Below are 20,045 nucleotides of genomic sequence, written 5' to 3' on the forward strand. Positions count from 1 at the left end.
GATTTTTTTTGTTTAAAATAATAACTAGGAAGAAATTATTTCTATCATGTTCTGCGTACGTACGACAAAAAAGAATGGCACTAAATTGAAATTCCTAATATGTCCTTTGACTCTAAAATGACTAAATTGCACCTAGCATTGGCTCACAGTAAAGATTTGAGTATATGCTTGACTCGGGTCAAGTGGATTCAGGTGAGTTTAAGTTTACATCGTGAAAACAATGAAGTACACTTGCCAAAATGGACCTTGGGCTTGAGCATTATAGCCCGGTTCACTAGGGCTCACTGGCTACGCATGAGTAAACTATGATCGATAGGAGAGATGATATGAGCTCACTTTCAAATCCTTCTGAGAAGACATGGTCTCTTTCTTTTGGAACACTCATCGTATCAATAATGGCAACTACAATGGAATCCTTCTGGAAACATTAGGCATTTCTAATATCTTTATAATTGCCTCTCAAGCACTAATGGAATGGAAGAAAGGAAAATAAATCAAGTGTTAATTTAGTAATAAATGTAGAATCTTGAAGTTCTTTTGGCCAGTGTTTCTACCTATTTAAGAATCTATGGTATTATTCCTTTTTTATTTCAACAAATTCTCATTTTTATAATTTTAGATAGTATTATGCTTACTGATTCCATTTACTTCACTGTCCACAAACATTTAAGCATTTTTTGGGGGATAACATTCTCTTGGGTATTTGAAATAATTACACCTGTTGATTTACATGTGTTTCTGCATTTTCCTTAATGCACTATACATACTAGATTGATGCTGCTTCTCTCATAACGAAGATGGAATTAAAAGTCTCTTTCAAGAGGTTCAGGATTAAGGTATAATCAGTGTTCCCGATATTTATCGAATTCTTGGAAGTGTTTCTTGTACTGAACACACATGATGTAAATGTGTGTTGATTACAGAATTAATTCTTTTCAAAAGTCATGCCTTGTGTTCTCAAAGAGACATGGCACAAATGCAGATTTATGAAATTGATATTCGGGTAGTTTTAAGATATAAAACATTTATGTTTGATAATTAATATCTGTTAGCAATACATCTATTAGTAATAATACTGATTGTACATGATGTTGAAGTCCCTGGTGAAATATGAGCATCCACTGTTGATTTGTTCCTTTCCTTTCATGTGTGGATATTAGCTACACTCAATTCTGGCATTCGGGCCCTTGTTCTCAATAACTATGATGAATTCTCTCTCTCTCTCTCTCTCTCTCTATATATATATATATATATATATATATATATATATATATATATATAGTTATAGTTATAGTTATAGTTATAGTTATAGTTATAGCTATAGTTATAGTTATAGTTATAGTTATAGTTATAGTTATAGTTACAGTTATGCAAACATGCTAAATGGGTTTTTTGGGCTTTCTGTTGTTTTTTCTGCGTTTCTGACCTCATAAATGCATTCGGCATGGTTGATTTACTAGGAATCAGCACCCAGTTCATCATGCCTTTTCGATGAAAAAATTGATATTTGGAGCCTAAAAATTTTACAAAGATTTTGGATAGTTGATTTTTCAAAGCTTATAAAAACCCATTTACGTGTCGGAATCAAACGCTCCAAGAGCTGACCCCTATAAAATCAAGTATGTAGATCACATCTGTATGCTCAGAATTTTAAAATAAAATGAAAAGGAGGAAAAAGCCTGAAAAACTCATTTAACACGTTTGCATCACTCATATAGACTATAGAGTGATGCGAACAAGTTAAATGAAACATGCTATATACATAAATATATGTATAGTCAAAATAGTCAACTGTACTGCTAACTAGTTGGGAAATCATCGATGCAAGCTGTATTGACTCAACCTGACCTTATAGATGTGTTCCACGTGGTCTGTTTGCTAGGGGTCACACTTGGGTCATGTTTTCCTAACATAAAATTATAGATCATTTTAATTGTGAAATTTTGGTACACTGTGGGCTGTTGATTTTTGAAGCTCTTGAAAAAACTGCATACATGTCACAATCTCATGATCCAAAACCCATGTAGATCATATCTTAGGGTTCAGATCCATAAAAAACTGAAAAAAAATGTAAAAAGAAAAGTATTCTATACTAGATAGCATGGTACACTTGACTGCATGAATTATCAGTGTGTGCGCACACACACACACACACAAGTGCGTGCATGTATGTGTGTTATGGGAGTTAGGTGTCAATAAGTCACTGTAGCAGTTTCTGCTTTCACATATTGGATATGAATGCAAGAACTAACCTATGGCTGGTTTTAGGATGGTCCATTCACTATTTTGCTAGACTATATCTTGATGAATAAACCATGAGATCTCATTATTGAAGTGAATAAAAAATCAATGTAAAATACATTAAGATAACTTAGTGATAGTGCATTCTGTCAAAATGAACTCAACCTTGGCTTACAAAATTAGTAAATAGGCTACATCAAAAGAGCCCCTAAGTTAGTTTGCCTTATGGTGATTTAATGATTTTAATAAACCAAGAGTGCACGATGATAATATATATATATATATATATATATATATATATAGTTACAATTAGTGTGACATCACCGTGGTGGAGTCTGAATGAAGCATTTAAAGCAATGACAAATTAACAATCGAAAGCTGCTATTGAATATCATGTGAACATGCAAGACAATTTGCAAATTAATAGAAAAGCAGAGTAGATGCAGTAAATTATTGCTTCTATGTCTTCTTTGTTAGAAAATCATTTGTAAAGTTTTCATAACAGTTGGACTTATTAGTAACACTCCTTGAAAAGCAAATGTTTGGCATCATCTTTTAAAAATATGCAGTTTTAGACATCTATATTATATCCAGATATGTAGTATACCAATGAATGCTGCCAATCTTGTAATAGAAACCAGATTGATGTCATAGTATGTGGTTTTGAATATTGTGAATAAAGGAAAGGTTTCAGACGGAAGATATGAAGAGTGATTGAGCATAAGAATGGTGAATATGTGATGTTCAAGTGCAATGATTTATGAAACAGAAAGACTGTGATCAGTAATTACCTTTCTCTTGGACTATGTGAGAAAAGGTAATGACATAAAATAGATGTTGGTAAGGGAAAGTTCTTTCCTCTTAATGTGGTGAATTTTAGTAAATGGTGGTTGGCAGTAGAGGGAACAGGTTTCTAAACTTTCGAGTATGAGAATTATATGGTACTGTGGGTTCCAAATCTTTTTCACTTTTCCAGGAATTGGTGCCACCACCCTGGTAAAACTAATTTTTATTTAGAAGATCAAAACTGTCCTACTTTTTGAGAATTTGATGAACCGGTTCTGTTGCACGGATTTTAACATAACATTTCATGTGAAGGTGCAAGATGTGTATCCTTCGAATTCCTGTGTCCAGTGTCCAAACCCATCTAAAGTTTCCAAAAGCTTTAGCTCGTCATGGAAACTGGTATCTGACTGTTATTTCTGTTATTCATAGGAGCTAACCTTCCAATCTTGCTCTGTAGCATTGGAACTGTAGATCATAGTGAAATGAGTAAGATTTTGAACTCTGAGTGCCAGTTATTATAAAAGTCTCAATTCCTTTCAGTTTAATAGATAATTTTCTTCCTTATCTGGCTTGTTAAAAACAAAGTAAAATGAGTAGTAATAGATCTCTATATGATTTGAAATGGATAGCATCCTAGTTTATTGCTCATCCTGCTAATTTAAGATTCTAAATTATCCTTGGAGTATCTTCCTGGTGGTTTTCCTCTGTCTGTTATTCTTTAATTATTCTCTTATCTGATTTTTTTCCGGTTCTGTTGTTGTTCGATAAATTATGGAGTTTGTGGTTTTTCTTTTCCCTGATGTATCTCATTTACAGCAAAAAAATACAAACTTTTGTGCTCATTTCCTTGATCATCATTTGTTAAATAAAATTTGTTCGGTAGATTCTTCTTAATCCATTATATATACCTAGATCTTGCATAACATCTTTGCACTTTGACACGAAAGTTTGAGCCCTCTTAAGGAAATATCTATAGATCTGAAATGAAGCTTCTAATCCATATACCTGAGACGAAATCTCATTTCAAATCAATAATTTTTGCTTCAATGGCTTTCAAAAATTCTTTTACTGTCCTGCAATGAGAGATTGTACCTCGAATATTCTTAGTCACTCGTTATTGCAAAAGCAATAGGATAAGACTATTTGAGCGCTCCTACTTCTCATAGACAGCCTTTTGAGCGATTGTTCTATTCTCTGTATGAGTGAATGATTAATCACTCTATACGAGATTCATATCAAAAAGATAAGCATGAGACCCTTTATTATTCACATTTTATAAGGCAAGCATAATAGAGTTATTATTGTTTCACTTTCGTGAAAACAATAATACTCATAATTGCTTTGCTTTCTCAATTTTTAAGGAATTGACTTCAATTGATGAAACTAGTAGATCATATAATCAGAGGCAATTCATCATTGTACTTTTGAGTAAAAACATGCTTCATAGACTTGTGAACACACCTACTATTATACCCTATGTGAATTTAAAATACAATGACCTAGCTTTAGGCAGAATCATTGTTTCGTAAAGTCACACGCAATCACAATATCGAATCTTAACATAGTTCAAAGGACCCGCAATCAACACAACTATATCGCTTTGGTGATTACAAGAGTAAGTTGATCTAGATCTATTAGCACAAACATATTCGTATTATAAAGCATGTCCATGCAATCATAATAATGCATGTATATTCATGACAAACTATGTATAATAACATTGAAAAACACAAATTCATGCTACATCTCATATGCACAAATAAAATTTTGATAAAATACATCACATATTTCATGAATTTAATTATAATTCATTTAAATATCATGGATAACACAAAGCAACATCAAATGCATGCAAAAGTCATGCATCCATCATAAAATTATATATAAAAGCATGATTAAAATGACAAAGGCATGTTGTTAAAGATAATACATGGGATCTTAGTGTTGGAACCGATCCAAAAGTACTCTAAACCGGTTTGAAACGACTTTGAACAAGTCAAGAAAGACACTGAAGGTCCAAAAATTAATGAACCTAATTGAAACATGCATAAAAGCTTTTAAACCCCTAAAACCAAATGAGAAAACCCTTGTTCTTTCTTAGATACAAGAAAACAAGGTCTCCTCTTGCAGGAATCGGTAAAAAAACCTTTTGAATCGGTCAAAACGACTCTAAACTGATTTTGAAATGCTCTGTATCGGTCACTGAACCGATTTTGCTCCTTAAAAGGGTAAAACAGTGCATGGATCTTGTGGACAGGATCCTGTTTTGGACCTGATCCAACTCGGTTTGGATCTAAATCCAATCTAAAACAGATTACATGTCGAATCCCATGATCCAGACTCGGTCTGGATCGAGACTCAGTTTGGATCAAAACCCAGTCCAACCGGGTCCCGATTCTGGATCAGGTCAAATGGACCAAACACGGATCCGGTTCATCCAAAATCCCAAGACAGGTTCGGATCCGGTTCATGCATAGACCCAGAACACTCAACGGGTCCGAGTCAAGGTTCGGGTCTGGATCGGGTCCCATAACTGATCCACCCAGAATTCCCTAAAGGGTCTAGGAATGCTCTTCCTAAAATACAGCCTACTGGAGATCTCAAATGCCAATGAGGTCTGAATGAAAGTTGCTCAAAATTTAATTATGAACAACTTTTGTTTTGACATTGTTACCGAATTTCATATTGGTTCACTGAAAAACACAAATCAATGCATGCTTAGACAGAGTTCTGCCGAAATTCTGTAGAGCTGTCGAAAAGCATGCCAAAATCCCTTCACACAACTTCGATTATGCTCAAATCACTCAGACAAGATCCTCATGTGTCAATGAACTCAGAGCCACTAGCGGATATTCGATTGTTCGTCGGAGATGGCTGGAATTTAAGAATGTATAATAAAGGTTGCCTCAATAGTCGTCGGCGGACGACCAACAGAATGGTTGGCTGTTGTTCACAACTACAGTTTTCGATCGCAAAAGTGGTGGGGAATACGGCTGCCAGCAATGACGATCCAGTCAGGTTTGGTTCCAGCAACGATGAGGCCGCAAAAGTGGCTGGAGATCGGATCCAGAATTTTTTGTTGGTGTTATTCTCTCTCATTAGACTCCTGTTTGGTTTTAGGATGTCGGACGACGACGGAGGAAGCATTGACAAGAGATCCACTGCCTGCGAGTCGGCAGAAGGTGTCTCCCCCCCCCCCCCCTCCCCCCCTCACCCTGGACTTCAGTGGTCTGGCTGTCAGACATCGACGTAGTTGTTGAGGCCAGCCGTCGTAGGTGGCAGAGGCGGTTAAGCCCCACCCCACCCACACCGTTTCATCTTTTCTTGCCATAGTCGTCGGTTGGCGATTGAGACCGACAGCATCTAGCCGTCAGAGGCAGAACCCAAGAGCGATACCCATGTATGTCCCTTGATGTGCCCATGTCAATATAGGTCACATCCAAGTTGGATCCAAAATCTAACAGGGTTTTCATACGAAAATCCTACATCCAGCGGATGAATTTAGGGCCTATGTGGGCCAACCATTTTACCATGAGTGACAATTGTTCCATGCGCATCAAGAAAATGATCATTCTCATATGCAAATGGCTGTATGTCGCCACCTGAAAACAAACCGACCCTTTGGGAGATTTCATAGTGGACAAGACATGACAGGATTCCATATTTCTGTATTTCACATTGTTGATTGGTTTAGTTTGGAATTTGGATAGATTTTGATCCAATTTGGGGTTAGATAGATCCAAAGGTTGAATGTGAATGTTGGTGCTGTGTGGTGGTTTGCATATTATCTGATATCTAAGCATTTGTTGATCCCAATCACTTTTATGGAACAAGCCGACTGCCACATGACATGCATGTCCAAGTTTATGACAAACCTTTCTGCCCTTGTGCCCTTTTATATGAGCTTTTGAGGTAATATTTGGTTCAGGTTGCCACGACAAATGACAATGTGTTTTTTGTTTTTGTTTTTCATGAAACTAAGCTTACAGATGTTAGCTACATGGTTTCGTTAGTGTGTATCAACTTTTGGATCTTCCAATTATGGCAGAGGTTATTAAACATAAAAAAAAGGTTTCTGTTTTTATAAGGGAAAACCAAGTTTTTCCTTGAAAAATGAGTTTCTGATGAAGTTTCCGAAGCCCATAAAAAGTGTGTTTGCTTTGGTTATAAGGAAGGAAATGGTTCATCACTGGAAGGCCCTGTGGAGCTAATGATGCCCCAAACATGACATGCTACCTTTGTTACTCTAAAATGAAGACGCTGCAAGGGGGAGTCCAACTTAAAATTGTTAGGATTCAGATCCAAACCCTACAATTAGGGGTGGCAAAACCTGACACAACCCACCAACCCGCCTCTTAGGTGGGTTCGGGTTGGGCTTAAGCCAACCCGTTTAATAAACGGGTCGACCCGCCTAACCCGTTTATTAAACGGGTCGGGTTCGGGTTGGGGGTATGCCAACCCGGCTGACCCGTTTAATAAACGGGTTAGGCGGGCGGGTCAACCCGTGAACCTGAGAACCCATTTACCCGACCCAACCCATTTATTAAATGGGTTGGCGGGTCATGTCGGGTTACCCGTTTATTAAACGGGCCGGTTCGTGTTTGCCACAGCCGACCCGTTTAATAAACGGGTCGGGTTCGGGTTGAGGTATGCTGACCCGCCAACCCGACACGATTGCCACCCCTACCTACAATAAATAACTTTTTTGGATCTGACCCAGACCCAAACACTAATGAATACACACTCCAAATTTCCAATCCCCACGAGTTATATCCAGCAAAAAGCAGAACATTCGAGCCCTCTTGTCCAACACACCCAAATGCCCACTAAAATTAGCATAATAACAACCCTGTTAGGCACTGCAAAGTATGAAAAAGTTTGTCATAGTTCGGAATCTGGCAGCTGGAATGGGAGTTTATGTGTTTGGTAGATACGTGATCAAACTTGGTGGTGAGTGTGGAAACTGGCAGCTGGGATGGGAGTTTATGCATTTGGTAGTTACATGATCAAACTATCTTGGTGTTGAGTGTTTGGAAACTGGTAGCTGCGATGTGAGATGCTTTGGGAGAGGAAGTGAGACTGTCTCCCCCTTTATATTTGCACTAAAGAGTGGATTTGGCAGCTACCGCTTTTCCAAATGCATAAACTCCCTGGGATTACCTGTTTCCAAACAGAGCCTTAGAAAGCTCGGATACAGGTAGGGGTCCCAACCGGGTGGATATGAGCTGTATCATAGTGGTTCTGAATATCTGAATCTTAAATAGCAAGTTTGAATCCGAGTTTACACCCAAACTGGATATGATACACTAGAGTTGAATTCAAATCTGAATTTCATAAGTTGGTGTTAGATCTGGTTAAAAAAGGGGGGTTCAGAAACAGGGATTTTACATGTACAAAAAATACAAATTGATTGCCTACAGGGTGTGATATTTTCGTTGCTCAAGCAAAAGAAAAAAGATCAAATCTGATGTAAATCAGAAGAAGCGTACGGGTCTGAAAGAAGTCAATCCAAATCTGAAAAGCTTGATCATACAACCGGGGATGGAAGAACATGAAACAGGGATGAAAGTTAAAAGCGAAACCCGTGCGTGGATGGACTTATGCTTTCCTCCGCTCTGCCCCATTCCCCACCTTGCCCCGTGCCCAATCCTTCTTTAGGAATGGCAACTGACCGAGAGAAAATGAGGCCCCGCCTCGCCCCGTTTGGACCAGGGATGGAGAACATAAATTGGGCATGAAGGCGGGGGGTGGAGATTAAAATCAAAACCCGTGCGAGGATGGAGGCGGGGATGGAGGGCAGGATTTTGAGATGGAACCGGGCTGGAGATCTTGTCCCCCGCCTCGGTCCACTGCCATCCCTGCCCATAACATGGCGTTTTCACTCCCCACCTTTGCATAATGCACATCTCTCACTCTCATTCCTTCACCTAAAATCTCTCTCTCAACCGTCTCCCACCCCAGAAAATGCCAAACATAGAATCACAGAATGTAGATGGAAAGGGACGACTAACAAAATTATTCATTCACTGAAAGCACAGAAAAGTAGTAAAAGAATCCAGTGATGCAGGAAGGCCACAAAGACCACAAAATAATATCATATCTTCTCAATATAAGGATGTCAAGAAAGTTGAAGCCATGAATCCCAGAAGTCTCAAGCTGGTGAAACTGCAAGCAGTAAACATACTGCATATGTTGGAAGAATGTCCACTTCAACAACTACTCCGTCAGTGTGGATTTCAACTCGCCACTATGTTGAAGTTCAAACACAATGTCGCAACCGCCAATCAACTCTCCATTGTGGTAAAGCTGAGGAAAAGTTGGCCAGTTGGAGAAGGTCTTGAGCCCCTGTCTGACTTCATCATCAGTCAGAATGTCAAAGGATCCAAAGCTCACACCTTCCGACCTAAGAGCCTGAACGACCTTCGAGCTGAAGCCACAACGAGGGGCATCCGGTGTGCCCTTCATAAACAGCATTGTCTGTGATGAAGATATTAGCTTCTTCAGGCGATCTTCTAGAGATTCTTTTGGAATAATCCCTTTCTCATCCAATACTTTTTTCAGTTCACCACTCTTCTGCATCTCCAGCATGATGTCGGATCCTCCAATCAGTTCCCCTTTTATGTATACCTGCGGATAGCTTGACCAATTGGATAATACTTTCAGCCCTTGGCGGACTTCATCATCAGCCAAGACATCAAAGCTACCAAACTCAACCTTCTCTTCCCAAAGAATTTCAACAACTTTGCGGCTGAAACCACATTTGGGCTCATCCGGCTTCCCTTTCATAAACAACATTACAGGATTTGAATTTATCAAAAACTCCAGCCGAGAAGTCAGCGCTTCATTTAGACCACTTGATTCAGTTACACCGCCACTCATTCTCGTTGCCGAAACATCAGATGAAGCTGGGTTACTCGGTAATTCTGTGCCCACTTGGACACTTGAACCGGTTACTGGAAGAATGCCATGATCTCTGAAAACCACTTTAAGTTCACCACTTTGATACATTTCTGTTACAATATCACAACCACCAAGAAGCTCACCCTTGCAAAAGAGCTGAGGGTAGGTGGGCCAATTGGAGTACTTCTTCATCCCTTCGCGAACCTCATTATCCGTGAGAATATCAAAACTTCCAAACTTGATACCTTCCTCCTTCAAAATATCCACCACCCTTCCACTGAATCCACACTGTGGCTGCTCAGGATTTCCTTTCATGAACAAAAACACTTGATGTGAATCCACGAGTTGCTGCAATAGCTTCTTCAAGGAGTCACTAAGGTCAGATGGAGGGTGGCTTGCCTGTGAACTGCCATTTTCTTTAGCCAACTCTTTAACGGTTTCAAGCACATAAGGACCAGCAGCCATGCCAAGACTTGCAGGTGCAGCAGATTTAGCATGGTCAATAGATCCTGCAAGTTTTGCAACTTTATTGGCCAAACTGGAAGGATTTGCACCCTCCAATGTATCAACCGTTTTACCATCCTGGAAAAGAGAACCACCATTGATGGTGCATCTTTGAAGTCAAGAAACAGATGGTGACCGAATAAGAATGGAAATAAAAATCAAGGAAGAGATCCACCTAAGATTTTTCAAAGACAATTAGCAGAATTTTAGGAGGCAGCACGGTGGTTGACCCATCTTGGAAATTAAAATCAAACAACGATGGCAATTTTTTTTCAGAAAAAAAAATCTTGAAAACAAAAACATTCTAATTTGCATAGCAGTAAATGAAGAATAGAGAGTCGAGGAAGATACTGATATGCTTAAAGGGGATGATGCAAGTGTTCATTGTTTATCAAAATCATCCCACCGTCTTAGGTTTTATAAGGGAAAGCCACAACTAAATAAGACCTCAAATACAAAAATGGTGCAATCATTAAATAGAATGACATGATTACCATTTAATTGATCTTCTAAGTTGCAGCCTAATGTGAACTAATTAAAGGAAAATTTCAAAACCTTAAAGTTCTGATAGCCTTCCTTTTGGATGCTATAAAAAAATGTTCACCTCAACAGTGATGAACGTGTGAAATTGGAGAGAGAGAGAGAGAGGTTAAAGATGATGGAATTGTTAGGGCTCCATTTCGAGGGGGAGTTCCTACAGAAAATTCTTAATTTTATTCACAAACTTTCTTCCTTGATTACAGAACAGAATTGCCTATTTATTTCCCAACATAACAGAAAAACTGACAATTTCCCTAATGGCCCTCTTCTACACGGATGCCACCAACCTGCTCCATATCCATTTACAGTTATTCAAAACCCAAACCTAAAGCTCAATCAACTAATATCAACAACTTCTTTAAAATGTTCGGCTATCAAGTTCACAACTAATCAGTTGTTTGATTTGAGGCCAAAAAAAATAGATGAATCATCATAGCACGTGTGATACTCATTATTGATCTAGCAGAGTTCTCAATGTCAATGAAACAAGCTAGAACAACAAGAACAGATCAATAATGAAAAAATATTGCCATCCTATTTGTTAGATCAAAAGCAAACACCAGGAATGAAGGACAAAGATTGGTATGTCTACTGATAAACAGACAACACATTAGAACAAAATAACTCCACCTCACATATGTAAGAAGATGAAGTCCACAAGCAAAAACTCTCAAAATACTCACAAAAATGTCTCACAAGAACCATAAAGGTTCACAAATAGTTCTCAATCTCAAGAACCTCTAGGGTTCATACAAAATACCCAAAAAAGGGTATGCACAATGAAGAGGAGAAAAATGTATTTCATTAAGTGGGAGAAATCCCAACACCAAAGATCATTTTACAAGGGGGAAAGCCCCCATATTTATAGCTGATAAAGAAAGGCCATTGAGGGAGTCGTTGGGCTTCCAACGGCTCTATTTAGAGCCGTTGGGAGTCCAACAACTCTCTCATAAAGTTGCTTTTTGACTTTTGATCAAAAAGCACTGGCTAAAAAAATCTAAAAAAAATCCTAATCATGAAGTTGCTTTTTGACTTTTGGTCAAAAAGCAAAGTGGCTAAAAAGTCTAAAAAAGTCTTAATCCTAATTAGGTTAATTCTATCCTAACTAAAATACATAACTAGACTAAAGGAAAGAAAAAAAGATTACATATGAGATTACATATTTTAACACTCTCCCTCAAACTTACAGTTGAAGAACCGAAAGTTTGTTTAAGAGAAAGTGAAATTGAGGAGCAGCGAGAGGTTTGGTGAAGAAATCTGCCAATTGATATTTTGAAGAGACATAGGAAAAATTAATGGTGCCATATAAAAATTTCTCTCGTACGTAGTGACAATTTATCTAAATATGCTTGGTTCGTTCGTGGAATGTCTGATTGCTGACAATATAGATAGAGTTTTCGTTGTAGCAGCATAGATTTGATGTTTTTGTACTTTCAACACCCATATCAGAAAGCAAGTGTCGTAACCAGATTATTTTCATAGTGGTTGTAGCCATTGCCCTGTATTCGGCTTCTGTTAATGAGAGAGAGACTTTTTGTTGCTTCTTGCATCTCCATGAAATCAATGATTCACCTAAAAATACACAAAAACTAGTAGTTGAGTGACGATCATTGGAATCCCCTCCCCAATCTGCATCAGTATAAGCAGTTAGTTCTAAGGTGGAAGAAGCAGACAAAAACAGTCCTCGAAAGATAAAAATTTTAATATATCTAATAATGCGTAAAATAGCTCTCATATGGACAGAAGTTGAAGCATGCCAAAATTGACTTGTTGTGTGAACAGCATGTGCAATGTCAGGTCTTGTAATAGAAAGATATGATAGTACCCCGACAAGTTGTCTATAAGGTGTTGGATTTTCAAACTGTTCTCCATCATCAATCTTCATTTTGACATTTACAACTTCGGGAGTATCAACGCATCTTTCATCTGAGATACCTGACCTGACAACAATATCTAAAGCAAATTTATATTGAGTTAGTAAATATCCTCTAGACGAATATGCAACTTTTATGCCAAGAAAGAATTTTAAAAAACCTAAATCACTCATTTCAAAGTGCGTTTTGAAAAAAAAAATAATATTGTAAACTCTTTTTTTATCACTTCCAGTGATGATCATGTCGTCAACATAGAGAAGGAGGATAATGATACATGCATCAGAGTTCTTAACAAACAAAGTTGCGTCAGTGAGACAAGATTGAAAACCAAAATCAAGTATAACCTGACTAAACTTATCATACCAAGCTTTCGGGGTTTGTTTAAGTCCGTACAAAGCCTTATTTAAGCGAAGAGTTTTCCCTTTAGAAATATTAATACCAGGTGGTGGGTCCATGTACACTTCTTCAACTAGGCTTCTATTGAGAAATGCAATTTTTAACATCTATTTGAAAAATATGTTATTTCTTTATAGAAGCAATAGCTATTAAGATCCTAACCGTGGTTATTCTAGCTACTGAAGCAAAGGTTTCTTTATAGTCTATTTCATATTCTTGAGAATAGCCTTTGGCAACTAACCGAGTTTTAAATCTCTCAAGAGTATCATCACTCTTGGTTTTAACTTTGTACACCCATCGACATCCAATAGGTTTTTTGTTAGGTGAAATATCTTGAATGGTCCAGGTATTTGCCTTTTCTAAGGCTTCTAATTCTATTGTCACAGTTTTAACCCATTCGAGTTGTTATTTGGCTGTAAGATAACTAGAAGGTTCTTTATAAGAGTGTATCAAGGCAATATAGGCTTGATATTTTGGTGAAAAGGATTCATAAGACACAAATTTTTCAGGAACCTTAGAGACTCTGGACGACTTTCTAGTTGATATTTGGTCTTGTTCCTTAGTATATTTTTCAAAAGCACATGGTTTTTCTAAATTTCCTCGTCTAGAATATTGAATACAATCTTGACTGTTATTAATTGGTTATGCATCTGTCATATCATTTTGATGATCTTGATTTTCATTAATATCGCTTTCATTAATCCTTGGAACCAAATCCAATAAAAAGGAATACTCATCTATTTTCGTAGGATTTTTATTTTCAAAAAAACTTTCATTTTATACGAACGATGCATTTCTCGAAACATATAATTTGTTATTTTTAGGATCGAAACACATGTAACCTTTTTGATGACTTGCATATCCTAGAAAGGCACAATGAATAGCATGTTGGGAGAGTTTATCATTTTTATCTGTAAACACAAAACATTTGCACCCAAAGACCCTCAACCTAGAATAATCTGGAGTTTGCTTATAAAGTTTTTCAGTAAGAGAAATATTGTTTATAGAGGAAGAAGGCATCCTGTTAATAAGATAAACAGCAGTTAATATTGCTTCGGCCCAAAAAATCTTTTTTACTTGATGTGTAATGAATAATGTTCTTGTTGTTTCTATAATGTGCCTATGTTTTCTTTCAGCTAGACCATTTTGTTGAGGGGTATAAGGACATGATTTTTTATGTGAAATCCCATATAAGTAAAATAATCTTTGAATTCTTTTAATAAAAACTGACCCCCTGAATCGGTGTGAAATATTGAGATATCATCCTTAAATTGATTTTTGACTAGACTGTAAAATATTTGAAAATACTTGGAAGCAAGAGGTTTTAAGTTGAGTAAGAGTAAGACAGAATACATGGAATGTCGATTTAGTAAGCAACGAAATAGAGATGGGAGTGTAGTGAAGCTTGGTGAGCAAGAAATACAGGTAGATGATTCTTTCAAATATTTGGGATCTATCATTCTAAAGTATGGAGAAATTGACGGAGATGTAAATCATAGGATAAAGGTTGGGTGGATGAAATGGAAGAGTGCAACTGGAGTGTTGTGCGATCGTAGAATGTCATTGCGGTTGAAGGGAAAGTTTTATAGGACGACTATTAGGCCCACTTTACTATATGGTACGGAATGTTGGGCTGCCAAGAGACATCATATTCAAAAAATGAGTGTAGCTGAGATGTGTATGCTGAGATGGATGTGCGAAAATACAATAAAAGATAAGATTCGGAACGAGGAGATACGTAAGAAGGTAGGCGTTGCACCCATTGAAAATAAGATGAGAGAGAATCGTTTACGGTGGTTTGGACATATTCGACGAAGGCCTAATGATGCTCCAGTTAGAAGGATGGAGAAATGGGAAAATATATTAGTTAAAAGAGGTCGGGGTAGGCCTAGGAAGACATGGATGGAGGTGATAGGAAAGGATATGAATGCTTTGAACCTCACCGAGGACATGGCATTGGATAGAAATGAATGGAGAAGAAGGATTCATGTGGAAGACCCAGAATGATTTTCTTTATTGGTTCATATCGCCGACCCCAATTGTTTTGGGATGAAGGCGTAGTTGTTGTTGTTATTGTTGTTTGTAAAATATTTGAAAATATGAGAAAACTTCAAATTTATGTTTAAGAAAATAAATCCAAGTATGACGTGTAAAGTCATCTACAAAAATTACATAATACATAAAACCACCTTTTGATGTAACAAGTGCGGGTCCCCAAACATCTGAATGTATTAGCTCAAGTGGTCGTGAAGAAACAAAGGTTCTTTCTTGAAAAGGTGGTCTTCTCATTTTTCCAAGAATACATTTTTCACATATAAAGGTTTCAAAATTACAAAAAAAAATCATGTTTGGAAAAAACCGAATCTTGGATATACAAGGATGGCCAAATCTTTTGTGCCATAGATTCAAGTCTAATTTGTGAACATTACAACATAGTGTATTCTTGGGTATTTCCAAAAAATCCATGTAGTATAAGCCTCCTTCTCTATGGCCTTCTCCAATCAGCTTTCCTGACTGGTGATCCTGCACTCGACAATCACGAGAGGAGAAGGAAACATTATACCTATGATCAGTTAATTGAGAAACAGATCAAAGGTTTAGATTAAGTTTAGGAATGTATCTAATTTTTGGAATAAAAAAAACTTTTGAGTTTTGAGAAATATTTTCAAAATTTCTTATTCCTCTAATCTCAAAAGATGTTCCATCTGCAGTAAAAACACTTGAACCACTTGAGTTATGACATTGGGATAGCATTTTTATGTTGGGTGTCATATGAAAAGAGGTACCTGAGTCAAGAATCCAAAGAGATTTACCGGGATCGGAGATGCCGACGGAAAAGACAGTGGCCCCAGTAGATGAAGAAGATCCTTTGAGAAGTGGTTGAAGTACCTCCACCAATTGTGTTAGAGACATGCTCCCAATAGATGTCTCACTTGATTCTTGCGAAGATTCAACTGCAGCGACCTTCTTTTCATAAGTCTTGACATGTCCCGGTTCACAACAATAGTAGCAAATGACTTTTCTTCTTTCAAAATTATTTTCTTGTTTTTCATCATTTGTCCTCCCAAAGTGTGGAGGTTTGTATGAATGAACATGATTTCCTGGTCTAGATACCGCTAAAACCGAATCATCATCACTTTTGGAAATTCTTTTCTTGAGCCTATTTTCTTCCATACTTAACTCTTCTATTGTATCTTCTATGGAAGGAACTTGTTCTCGATGAAGAAGAACGAATTTAGCTGATTCAAACTCCGATCTCAATCCATTAATGAATTGAAAAAAGTGTTCCGCATTCACTTGATTTTGACGGAGCTCTATGTCTTGTAGACAATGCCACTTTGGTTCAAGGAGGGTCAATTCTTTCCATAACTCGGACAGGCTATTGTAATATTCTCTAATACTCTTGTCCCCTTGCACCATATTACGAACTTTCTCTTGAAGATTGCATATGTGTGCATCATCCTTAAGAGGGTAAATTCTTTTAAGGTAATCCCAAGCATCGTTAGCATGTTCAAACTTTGCAAGGCTTGAACATTTCTTTATGTCAACACTTGTTATGAGCCAAGACATGATCTTGGCATGTCCCATTCTCCATTCCTTCCACTTTTTTTCGTAAGTGGAGATGGCTTTGACCCTTTCTACCTCCGTGAGAGGTATTTTTTTTTTCCTTCATCCTTGGTGAGGATTAGTGTAGGTTTCATATCGGTTCCATCAACTAATCCCCATAATCCCTTTCCTCATATAAGATGCTTTATGATTAAAGCCCATGTGTCGTAATTGGAATCATGGAGTTTGATGGGCTTAATGGTGACATTATCATTGTCATCCATTTTACAATTTTGGGAGAAACAAAATAAGAAGAAAAAGAATGAGGAAAGAAAAAAAAAGGATAAAGAAGGGGATACTCTACCACAAACGGTGAATACAAGTATTCTTCCAAGCCTTTAAGCCTTCACACGATTACAACTTCAAAAGAACTTTACTTCCTTTTTAAAAACATGAGTGGCACACTTCTCAATGCACCAAAAGAACTTAGCTTGATCGTTTCCACCAACCTCGCTCTGTTACCATGTAAGAAGATGAAGTCCACAAGAAAAAACTCTCAAAATACTCACAAAAATGTCTCTCACAAGAACCATAAAGGTTCACAAATAGTGCTCAATCACAAGAACCACTAGGGTTCATACAAAATACCCAAAAAAGGGTATGCACAATGAAGAGGAGAAAAATGTATTTCATTAAGTGAGAGAAATCCCAACACCAAAGATCATTTTACAGGGGGAAAGCCCCCATATTTATAGCTGATAAAGAAAGGCCACTGAGGGAGTCGTTGGGCTTCCAACGGCTCTATTTAGAGCCGTTGGGAGTCCAACAACTCTCTCGTAAAGTTGCCAGTGGCTAAAAAAGTCTAAAAAAAAATCCTAATCATGAAGTTGCTTTTTGACTTTTGGTCAAAAAGCAAAGTGGCTAAAAAGTCTAAAAAAGTCCTAATCCTAATTAGATTAATTCTATCCTAACTAAAATACATAACTAGACTAAAGGAAAGAAAAAAAGATTACATATGAGATAATTACATATGAGATTACATATTTTAACAACATAGCCTCATCCCAAAGTCAAGAGTATCAAAACCAAAAACAGTAATTTAATGGCATGGGAAAGTTTAATGACTAAAAGTTCAAGTTTTAACTTCAAAAGGTTCAAAATAGGAAATCAAGTTAGAAAGAACAAGAAATTTTAAATAAAATTCAACAAAAGGGAGCAAATTTTGGGAATTTCAATAGAAACATGAAGTAGATTAGTATTGTAGTTGCAGTATCACAATTGGAGATCATATGACACGTTTTGCTCTAAGAATCACCATAAAGTAAGACTACGATGGTGGCATGAATCCTCTAATCTACTGTGAAGTTTAGATTTAGGGTTATTTACAAAAAACATACACATATTTTTTCTTAATAATTCAGTTTCATACCCAAAAAATTTGGTAATTCAAATGCATACTTCATTTATTTTATGGTTAACCAAAATAATACCTGGCTTTTGTTCCTAAAGTGACAGTTCATATTTTTGCTTCAATCTTCATTTCACCCTTTAATTATTGGAAAAGTCAGTTTTACAATTGATAACTGTTTCCTAACTTCTCCCATGTCCTTTGTCCTTTTTGTTTTTTCTTTTTCCTTTTTTAAACTTTTGAAATCCCACATAACCCATCTTATCTATGTAATGTATGGAAGGCATTACAAACCGTATTCACCTGTTTCCATGGAACCTGTTTAGCTATTTTTTATGCAAATCAAAATGCTTTGCATGCTTTCGACAGATCCAATGTTAAGGATGGAAATGGATCAGATATGAGTTGGGTCAAGCTTAATTTGACACTAGATGTGGAATTCAAAATGGATCTGGCTGTTGATCCAGATTTAGTGTAAGAACCCCATATTCAAATGTGATCTAATACACTGGAGAATCATGTGATGTATGAAATGCATTACAAGCACTTTAATATCCGGTTTGATGATATGGTTCAGATCCGGTTTGGCAGTGGGTCAGAAATCTGAGCCATATGTGACCCTACCAAATTTGCATCAATTTCCAAACTGTCAGAGAGAAAGAGTAATGAGGGTAAAATGGGTAACGAGGAAAATAATAATGAGGATTGATTGGTACCAATTTATTGATTATTAACCACCATTAGAAGCTGGATACTTACCACAGGCATGGGTATGTTTTTTGTAAATAACAGTGTATTTTTGTAAATAACCCTTTGGATTTAAAAACAAAATATATCATGGTGGAAATAGAAAACTAATGAATGGCACAACGTAGGCCTTAAAATAGTGGTAAAACGACTTCAATTAGAGGCCTTCCATTGTGATACAGAAAAATGTGAAATCTACATCTACATGGCCACATTTTACATCATTTTCTCCATATAATGACATCAGAAAATCTTATCAATTGTTGATGCTAGTACTATAAAGAAAGTTCTGAAAACAGGAAGTTGACTTTCAGATCTTAGTTGTCAAAAGCGCTATGCGAACGACCCCAAAAGAGACTAGTTGGCTTAGGTGGGACCAACAAAACAAAATATCAAGAAAAGCATAAACACTACAATAAATAATTAAATTTAGTAACAAAGATATGATTGTAATTATGAATTAAACATATGTGTGTAATTCAGTGTAAAAATTGTAAAATTGCATAGCATCTATGTCACATAGGTGCGGGTGCGGGAAAGGGTGCAGAAGCGGAGATGCGGCACTTTAAAAAAACTTGGGTGCGGGGGTGCGGGGGTGCGGGGAGGATATATATGTATAATTTTTAACAGTTTTAAGTTAACACTATGTGTATTTGTGTGCATTTATGTATTTATATATATAATATAGATAAAAATGAACTTGATTAGGGTTAACTGAATCTACTTTTGGATCGAAATGGACCTAAGTGTGGTTGACTTCACCTAACACAAAGGAAGTTGTATCCAAGTGTCGCACCTGCCTGGGTGCGAGTGCGACGCAGGTGCAGTGCCCTGTTAGAAGAGTCCGTGTGACATAGCATAGCATTGAACATAAAGCATATCTATATTGTATAATGTATCTACATAAACATATATATAAAAGATACACGGCACACCTCCAACACACACACACACACACACTGTGTGTGTGTGTCAAAAACATGAACATACATGTAAAGAACAAAAACAAAACAGAAGGAAAAAAAGGAAGAAAAGAAGGAAAAAATAAATAAAAAAGAAGAGAGTGGAGGGGTGAGAGGAGGAAGAAGCAAAAAAAGGAAAAA

At 36.9% G+C, this 20,045-nt stretch overlaps 1 protein-coding gene across 4 annotated transcripts in view; it reads right to left on the reverse strand.

The window, feature by feature from the left end:
• Positions 1-9,014: 9,014 nt before the first annotated feature.
• Positions 9,015-20,045, reverse strand: part of LOC149834505 (monothiol glutaredoxin-S17-like) — a 30,132-nt gene continuing 19,101 nt past the window's right edge. For all 4 annotated transcript variants that reach the window (XM_090010161.1, XM_090010160.1, XM_090010163.1 and 1 more), the window contains one exon: positions 9,015-10,509. In XM_090010161.1, the coding sequence (XP_089866287.1) occupies positions 9,244-10,509 (1,266 nt within the window). In that variant the 3' untranslated portion in view covers positions 9,015-9,243. The remainder of the gene's footprint in view (positions 10,510-20,045) is intronic.

Source organism: Nuphar pumila, chromosome 6 (assembly GCF_984573655.1).
Source record: "Nuphar pumila chromosome 6, dmNupPumi1.hap1.1, whole genome shotgun sequence".
Classification (NCBI taxonomy): domain Eukaryota; kingdom Viridiplantae; phylum Streptophyta; class Magnoliopsida; order Nymphaeales; family Nymphaeaceae; genus Nuphar; species Nuphar pumila.